Consider the following 9,127-nt stretch of genomic DNA (forward strand, 5'->3'; position numbering starts at 1 on the left):
GATAGCAAGAGAGAGAGACAGAGAGAGAAAGAGCTAGAGAGAGAGAGAGAGAGCTAGAGAGAGAGAGAGAGAGAGAGCTAGAGAGAGAGAGAGAGAGAGTGAGAGAGAGAGAATCAAATCCATGTACAAACTGTCAACGGCAACTTTTCCGGACTGTCATATCCATAGATTTTTCAGCAGGCGGAATTACACGGTTCCGAAATTCCGGTCCATGTATTTTCGGCCTTAACGTTTTCGCATTAATTGCTTCTATTTATCAATAGAAGTGGCTATTGATAGATAAGGTTGACGAGTATAACAGAAATTGATCGTATGAAGGTGAGGTTTAAGCCGAGTCTACACGACGTTGAAAAAAGTATCCGTTCGGTAAGAATGTGTATTGTCGGATTAGACTTACATCGATGATTTGTGTTCGATAATACAAATAATGTTTTTTAATAAAGTATGAAGTAAAAAAAATCTTTCAGCAATATTTGGGATCTGGACGACAAATAAAAGTAATATTCAGCAATAAGAAATATTGTATACTCTATTTATACGCCAGCGTCTATGATTCCGGGATGATTTAATTCCTATCCCAATTGTCCGCTGGTTAATACTAAGATAAGAATCTACACAGGAAATTTCGTTTCTTTCGGTTGATTTGAAAAATGTGTTATAAAAGTGTTTGATTCAGCTAGTTAAAAAAGAACATTCTCTTTTTTAGTCAAGTTACAGTATTGTTCAAGAACGACATAATATTTCACAATGTCACGATCATCATTATAAATAAACAAAAAAAAATCATTTAATAAATGCTAAGACTTATAAAAATAATCGAATTTATGAAAGACACATTTTGTTTCAGTTATTGAAGAGAGGGGCAATTTATTAAATGGTTATTTTATTCATATCTAAAATTTTTCATTTTCTTTTCAATATCAGGGTTCTTGAATTTTGATGCTGGGTTTTCTTCACAATAATTTATTTTGCAGAATTTCTCATCGTACGTTGTATCTGAAAATTTGATGCTAGTAGTAGATTAAAATTTCTAGTTTAAAAGGGTTTGATTTTCAATTTTTTTGCGTATGAGCTCAACAATTTCGTAATCTCGGGTTGCATCAAAGTGCAGAGTAGAGTGAGAAGGGTTCGAATGACGGCCAATTCGCTCGCTTCCAATCAATGTGTATAACCGAATTACCATATTGTTGTGAGACTCCTAAACACTAGTCGAGGTAGGGTGGTGTGTTTTTTGCTGGTTTTTGTTTTCAAATGCAGTTTGTTTGCATTGTTAGTTTACACAATTTTCTAATGGTTGCCTAAATTTATTCTACACATTTAGGTTCAAATCGATCCCATTTACGGTCACTTTTTGCATTCTAGATTAGTTGTTTGTAATACCTACAAGAACAGTACAATACCCGGTCAGTTAATCCCTGGAGGATGTGCTGTTTTTCTGAGTGAAATGAAATGCACTCTGCAATATTTCTATCATTTTATTTGTTGTATATCATTTGTTCTTGGGAGGCAAAAGGACATTTATGGATCGTGCAATTGAATTATTTCCTAACGCGTGGTGCGGGGGCTTAATGATCCGACACTGGACAGAGAAGGGATCAGATGCTTCAGTGCTTGTTTGTAGCTAGCTTAACGTACGTTTTGGTTTTGACAATAAATAACATTTTTAGCCTTAGCTATGGCAATCGAAGTGCTTAGAATTTGATTCCAGACTGAACTTGCGCCATCAGGGTGGCGGATGCCTGCAGCTTCTTCGTTTCTTCTGGCGTAAGAATTTGCTTCACCACGTGGCTAACGCCGTTACGGCCCAGCACGCATGGCAGCGATAGATAGACTTCGTCATCAATTCCGTGCTCACCCTGTGTGTATACAAAAAAAAGGAACATTAACAACGTTTCGTGATGCATAAACACAAAGTACTTGCTGCGAGACCTACCTTAACCAGCGTCGAAACGGCATGGACGTTGTAAGTGTTCCGCAAAATAGCAGACGCTAGGGAAGCTACGCTAAGCCCAATAGCCCAGGATGTATAGCCCTTCAGACGAATGACTTCGTACGCGCTGTTAACAACATGATGATGCAGATCACCCCACTTTTCTGTATCGGCATCGGTACCGATGCTTGGGTTAATTTCGGCCAAACGAACACCGGCCACGTTCACACCGGACCACACTGGCACGCTGCTGTCACCGTGCTCGCCGATGATCCAACCGTGGCACGAGGTGGGAGCGACGCCCAGCTTTTGCGACATCAGGAAGCGGAAGCGGGACGAGTCAAGGTTGGTGCCGGAACCAATGACACGGTTCTTGGGCAGTCCACTCAATTTCCATGCAACGTAGGTAAGGATATCGACCGGGTTGGAGACGACCAACAGAATGCAGTCCGGGCTTTGGGCGACCAGCTTGGGGATAATACCCTTCAGGATGTCGGTATTACGCTGGACAAGGTCTAGTCGGCTTTCGCCCTCCTTCTGACGCACGCCGGCCGTAATGACGATCAAACGAGAGCCAGCAGAGACAGAAAAATCTGCAACGAGATAACGAGAAACAGTGTACAATAAGCAAAATGTTTGATATGGTTGACTTTTGTGCTGAATTTAACGATCGCTAGAATTCAAACCGGCTTTACAGCGCCATCTAGGTGTGGGAGTTGAAAGCATGCCATAGTGAGCAGATGTTCATAGCGTGAGCATAATTCTTAGCTCACTTCATCTTTATCTCACCGTGAACTTTTGGCGCGTTAGAAACCCCTTTTGTTTTGAATAAAAACTCGGATAGGACCAAAATGTTGATGTTTAGCATCAATTTAACTCCGCACAATGTTTAACAATACAGTTGTTGTCCGGCCCAGCACATATTACTCTGTGTTACTTTAATGCGTGAGTGTGATAAAGCAAAAGCTGTTTAACAGTTGATGAAAAGGGTGTTTGCAAAGTGTTTTGTTTTTACCCCGATAGACACAATCGATCGGAATATAAAGCCGACGGCGAAGAGATGCAATTTCTGGTAATGAGGCAATAATGAAGCAAATGACACACAGATAAGCACACTTTAACTGTGAAGGCAGGTCACTGAAACTTGATAACAAGTAAAGGGCTGAGGGGTTGGTAATCTTTTTTTTGTTGGTGCAATTTTGTTCTAATCGCATAGCGAGGCTGACTTTGAGTTTTGAGTGAGCGTTATCTGGAAACATTGAATTTACGAGTGATGAACCTATAGTACACACATGGAAGAAGTTTATCAATGAAATACGGATGTACAAACCGCGTAAAAGCAAGCTTGGCAAAGTGATTGTGATGAATTTTAGCGATTTGGATTGATTTGCAAATAAGCCGACATTACTGAAACAGTTTAAAAGTGTAATGAACAAAACTTAATCAGAAAAGTGCACCATTTGTTACATTGGGTTATGAAAAGTGATAGATTCTTGATTAAATTACAACCCCACCGTTCTAGTCGGTCTACACGTAAAGGTGTAGTAAAGAAAGCACAGTAGTGATAGCGTCTGGAGGCCAATGCACCTAGTGTCTTCACTTGGATAGCAAAACTGTAATAAGTGCACCCCTTCGCTTCCCGTGCTGTCTCACTTTGGTGTCAGAGAACGTGTTCTTTGACATACCCTACATATCGCAGAATAATAAAACGAAGGAATGATACCGTCGGTGGTTGTGCGAAGTTCATTGGGAGGTCAAGCTGAAGCCAGTGTAGTTTTGTATCGAACCACAGGGCATGCGCTGTGGTGTGTTTCGCTCAAACGGCAAAGACGTTGTTGAGCAAGCATCTTTTATTTTTGGATGTTTTATTCCAACCTTCTATTCCTTTGAATTGATACAGAACGAGTTTGAAATAAAACTGTTTATTGTACGTAACAGATCTCGTGATTTATCCGGAACTGCTACCAGCACTGTACTGCTTCCAAAACTCTCGCTTTCATTTAACGTCTATGCCCTTGTGTTTATTGTGACGGAAGAGCGATGAAAAACGCGAGTACAAAAAAATAGGCCAGCAAGGGGTTTGTCCAATTCTCTCTCGCTCAATTTATCTAATGCTGGTTGTGTCTGTGTGTCTGTTTTTTTTGTTTTCAAGTGGCCACGATGTGAATACCCGAATGATAGTAAAAGTGTTCTTGAAATGTCATTCAGCTGGACAGCACGGCGCGGACAGCAGTCTGGAATGATCGGTCCCATCGCAACGTGTCCCATCCCAGCTCGGACCGTACAGGACGGGGAAAGAGGAGAAAAGTGTTATCAAAAAAAAACTTACCGGTGCCTGCACTGACGTGAGCGTTCTTCATGAAGGCAGAGCCATGCTGCAGATCCATCATTTCACCCTGCAGTTTGTCTGCGTTGACATCAATGAGAGCAACCTCACTGGACACATTCTGGCGTGGGCGAAGTATTGTAAAACGGATTCATTTTAGTAAATACTTTCACTGCGATATTATAAGCTTGCAAATACCTGGGTTAGAATACTGAATGCACAGGCCATGCCGACTTGGCCAATACCGACAACGGTGACCTTGTTGCCAGACGAGGTCATCGGTTCGGCAATCTGGGTAAGCAGCTTAGCTTTCACTTCAGACATTTTGACGAACTGTAGAACTGTGTTGTAGAAAGGGGAACTGATGGTGGACACAATTAACACATTAACGGAACAAACGGCACAAATGATAAATATTGCACTGGTTTAAATCAACTCACTTTAAACGTAGGTGTAATTCACCGTAGGAGTTTTAATTGCTAACTGATGGAAACTACCGGAATGTAGCACCGATGACGGAGTCACTATTCGTGTGTGCACCCTGACGCGGCCGACGATGGAATATTTGTACTGACCTCGACGCGTTCCGTCGATATCCGAAACCGAGAGTGCGTCGGCTCAGGGCGCGCTTTTGAAGGTGACCTTTGGTATCGGTGGGATTCTCTGTTCCCCTCCCAACCAGTCTCATCGCTCAAAGAAAGGTACCGTATGTGCAGAAATGAGCGCAGAGCGCGGACAAGCGTACGATGGATGGAACGGTATGCTTCCTTTTCACGCACACCGCACATACGCGCCGCACCCGGCGCGAGCGCACGAATTGTGAGTATATGTGTTTATTGGACGATGATGGGCCAGGCTGATGCAAGCGGTGCGTAATGGTACGCGTCAGCTGTTTGTGGCGGGATGGTTGTGGCCGGGTGTTTGAAGAGTTTGTTTTTGATGTGCTTTTTGTGGTGACTGCCACGTGTTTTGTTTTAGAAAATTAGAAATAAGATAGAACCATAGTTTAGGTCCCCTCGCTCCCTGCCTTTTTGTATATGTATCTATAATTAAATAAATCTAGTAATTTTTCATATTGATATTGAATTGAGTTTGATTTGATTCCAAATTGTATTAAAAAAAAATGCGCGTAGAGTAGTAATCTAATTTAATGCTCCTCGAAAATGTTTGTATTTAATAAAATTTATGGTACATATTATTTATTAATTTATATGTTTTTTCAATGACATAATTTTTAACTAGTGACTTTATTTCGATAAATGTAAATCTTATACTTCAACACTTATAATGCGCAGGAATTGCGCTCCTAGTTTTATGACTCATAGCAAATGATCATATCATAAACTTCTTTCTTTGCACAATACCGAAAGTGAGCGCCCATAACACAGTGAATGAATGATGCAACGAGTTCCTGGAACGATGCAACACTCGTGCAAAGTTCTACAACGCTTGTGAAATTTACGCACCAGAACAAGAGATGGAAAGAGAGTGAGAGAGAGTGCTTAAAGGTAGCAGTTGTGAATGAATACATTCTCAGCTACATTTGAACATCTGCCAAAGATCACCAACGGAACGTGGTGGGTACCAAGGGTAGCGTTGTCGGTTGCACTTTTTTTTTGCATGTGACTGCATTTGCTGCATCCTACCTGTTGCTTTCAATGCCATTGCTACGCAAGAGCTTGGAGCACGAGACGTTTTGCACGTACTATTTTGCACGAGTGTTTGTGTTACAATGCTACGCAGGGCGATTAATATTACTTTAGAATAAATAAAGCGCATATAGAATATGTGTTACAGAGATATGTAATAATTTAAAAAAATAATAGTAAAAATAAGTCTCCAAACTAATGCGGCTCTTGAGAGCCTATAACGAGGCCCGTAACGTATAAATGTAAAATCTGGCTTAAACAAAATTTAAGACTTTTTCTTTTTTGCGACAAAATCTAAGCTTCTTAATTAGATAGCTGCAGTAATTTAATGTATTGAGTAAGTATTTTATTATAAAAACGAAAGGAAAATGTTCATCAAAATCAAAATGTTAAAATATTAAAGATAACTCAGCATGACTCAGAAAAACGACGTTAAATTCCTCGGACTGGAGTGTTTGGAAACCCTGTGCAATATAACATAAGAGATGAATGTAGTTATGGGATTCAATTTTATTCAATTTTATAACCTAAACTAAGCCCTACTGCCAATAGAACATTATGAGAAGTCCATTAAAAATGAATATAACATATTCAACAGCCACCAATTATGTTGGTATAAACATAAACAGAAAAAATGATTTTGCATATTTCAACACTTTAACTTGTTTAATCTATGATGCATGATGTAGCTGGAAACTACTCCCAGTATAGTCTGTTCTCGAGTTACGCGGTTCTCGACTAACGCGGTTTCGGTGATACGCGGTTTTCTAAATTTAACAGATCAAATGTCAATTCAGTACAATTTGCTTCAAGAATTGTCCAATGCAGTATAAATTGCAGTTTTACTAACAAATTTAATTCATTTGCAAGCGAAAAATATCAGACTATTGTGCACGAATTGCATTAAATAAAACGATTAACCTTCGTTTCTATGACCAAAAATACATCCTCATCTTTATGACTACCTACCCGGGTAGGTAATACATTTTATAAGGGAATTTGTATTTTTATTGGTTAAAAAATGTCTTATTTAACTTATTTTATGCAGCAATAATAACAATACTTCTTTTTATTTTATAAATTTATGAAGTATGGCTCTTAGTTACATAAATTGAATGCATAGCAATTAGTTCAACTGACACTTATACACCGCCATGTCTTCCCGACTGTCGGGGCAATCATTTCAATCTATGTGACTTTAGAAGAATATTAGGAGCTAGAAAACTTTTGGAATAGATTCTATAAATATAACTACATGCATTGCTATACATATCATAACAAAATTAGTGACTAATCGAAACCAAAATCTTTTATTGTATGTATTACCTACCCGTGTAGGTGGTTATAGAAGTAAGGGGTAAAAGTTGATTTTATTTTTTAAAGCAAATTTAAAAACACTGAAAAATTCTGAATTTTTTACCACTTTTGCAAAACACGCTTCTTTAGGAATTTTATTTTTTTTTGGTTCGATTCGATAATCCAATAAAAAACTATCATAAAAAGAATAAGCAAAACATACCCTGGTAGGTGGTTATAGAAATGAATGTTAAATGAAGTGTATAAAAGTACTAAATTGAATACAAATTCCGAGTAACCAATTGTATTTTGGTCGAAAACTGCAAAATTCGACATACGCGGATATTCGAGTTACGCGGATTCCTCGGGAACGCACAAACAGCGTAACTCGGGAACAGACTGTACATGAGTGATTGTACGTTTTTAAAATTATTCAATTACATACATCGTTCAGATGTATGTGTGTATGGCTGTAGTGAAGTTAGTGTACTATTGCACTTTTTTTAAATAAAAAATGTCAAACAAATTTTCGATACAAACAAAAAATGACCAAATAATTTTTTATCCGATTTTCTTTGTAAATGCACCTACCGTGCCACTCACGAATTTAAACGGAAATAGCTTGGAACTTGGGATGTCCAATTGACGTACCATTGTGATTGCGCATGCCTTTCGAGCATCCACTGCTGAACAACGTTGTTATAACATGATTATGGACATAAAACCAATATTGCATGAGATATAGTGCATTTTGATTTTTATCATTCAATTAATTAGTAAGGCTAGAAATGAAATAAGCTGCCACTTTATGTCAATTTTTTGATATTAACAGTGTGATTCAAGCGAACAGCTTTTGGCGAATAAATTATGTGAATAAAATAACTCAATCAAAAAGTGTATGATTGAATATTTTCAAGCTAAAACAAATCGTATTAATTTGAAAAACTATAACTGAGTTTCTATCAAGCTCAACAACGAAAGGGTAATATGCAATCCATAAAATCCTATTTTAACATTATTAATTGCTTCTTTAATTTAGGTCCTAGAACAGATTGCTTTAATTGCTATTTACTTGAACTATTGCGATTCTGAGCAGTGTGCGAGGTCGTTGTAGTTGAATTCGCCCGTAGGTGCAGTGGATGCATTAGGTCGAAATTTGAATAATGTCTGAAGCGCAGGTGCAACTAGTTCGAATCTACCCGTATGATCAGTAGGTCCAAGAAGACAACAGTGACTCCGACTCTTGTTAAAAATTAAGGAAAAGAAAGGAATTTTCAATGAAAAATTTGTCATTTCACACATATTTAATTTATACGTATAATAATTACATATCATTTATATTAAAATTGTGATATTAACGATTTTTATGATTGCTAATATTTTTTCGAGCTGTAAGTAAGATTGTTTTTAACTTATTCAGTATTCACTAACTCACTTACTCACTTCAGTAATTCACTTACTTAGCCTTATTCGGTAAATGGATATAGTATGTGTAAGACGATTCCGGAAGTCTGAAATTTGAAAATTCACGCTATTGGCATAATTTCACATAATTTATTGCATGTTGTCCGGTCTTATTTCGTCATAAAACCTTATCAGCGTTTTACCCTACGTTCTTTTAATTAAAAAATATAAGATGAGATAAGATAAGATAAGATACATTTCGGTAAGATAAGATGACATTGTTTTTATTAAAAAAAGGATGTATTTTAAACAGCCATTCAGTTGTCGACACTTAACAAACGGCTATTGAAATTATTAAAAACATAATGGACATTTATTCAATTGAATTTGAAGCTTTTTCCATTGGATTTGTTTGAAAAAAAAAAATAGTTCGTTGATCAATGTTATGAAGAAACATTAACACAATTTTCAATTGTACACAATTGACTGACACATACTGTAGTCTTAAATCGTTGCTGTGAC

The 9,127-nt window shown here is 37.8% G+C and overlaps 1 protein-coding gene across 1 annotated transcript; it reads right to left on the reverse strand.

The window, feature by feature from the left end:
• Nucleotides 1-867: 867 nt before the first annotated feature.
• On the reverse strand, nucleotides 868-5,025 carry LOC120896219 (L-lactate dehydrogenase). The gene is made up of 5 exons (XM_040300189.1): nucleotides 4,697-5,025; nucleotides 4,455-4,617; nucleotides 4,260-4,377; nucleotides 1,934-2,523; nucleotides 868-1,856 (listed from the first exon to the last, which is right to left on the reverse strand). Exons 2-5 carry the CDS (start codon nucleotides 4,578-4,580, stop codon nucleotides 1,692-1,694), a joined length of 999 nt encoding a protein of 332 aa, XP_040156123.1. The 5' UTR covers nucleotides 4,581-4,617; nucleotides 4,697-5,025; the 3' UTR covers nucleotides 868-1,691.
• Nucleotides 5,026-9,127: the final 4,102 nt, after the last annotated feature.

This window comes from Anopheles arabiensis, chromosome 2 (genome assembly GCF_016920715.1).
Source record: "Anopheles arabiensis isolate DONGOLA chromosome 2, AaraD3, whole genome shotgun sequence".
Classification (NCBI taxonomy): Eukaryota; Metazoa; Arthropoda; class Insecta; order Diptera; family Culicidae; genus Anopheles; species Anopheles arabiensis.

Excerpts from the sequence above, each read along its gene's own strand:
- LOC120896219 (XM_040300189.1), bottom strand. The coding sequence starts at position 4,580 with ATGTCTGAAGTGAAAGCTAAGCTGCTTACCCAGATTGCCGAACCGATG. Across the intron at positions 4,378-4,454 it reads CATTCAGTATTCTAACCCAG|AATGTGTCCAGTGAGGTTGC; the intron begins GTATTTGCAAGC and ends CGCCCACGCCAG. Across the intron at positions 1,857-1,933 it reads CCGTTTCGACGCTGGTTAAG|GGTGAGCACGGAATTGATGA; the intron begins GTAGGTCTCGCA and ends GTATACACACAG.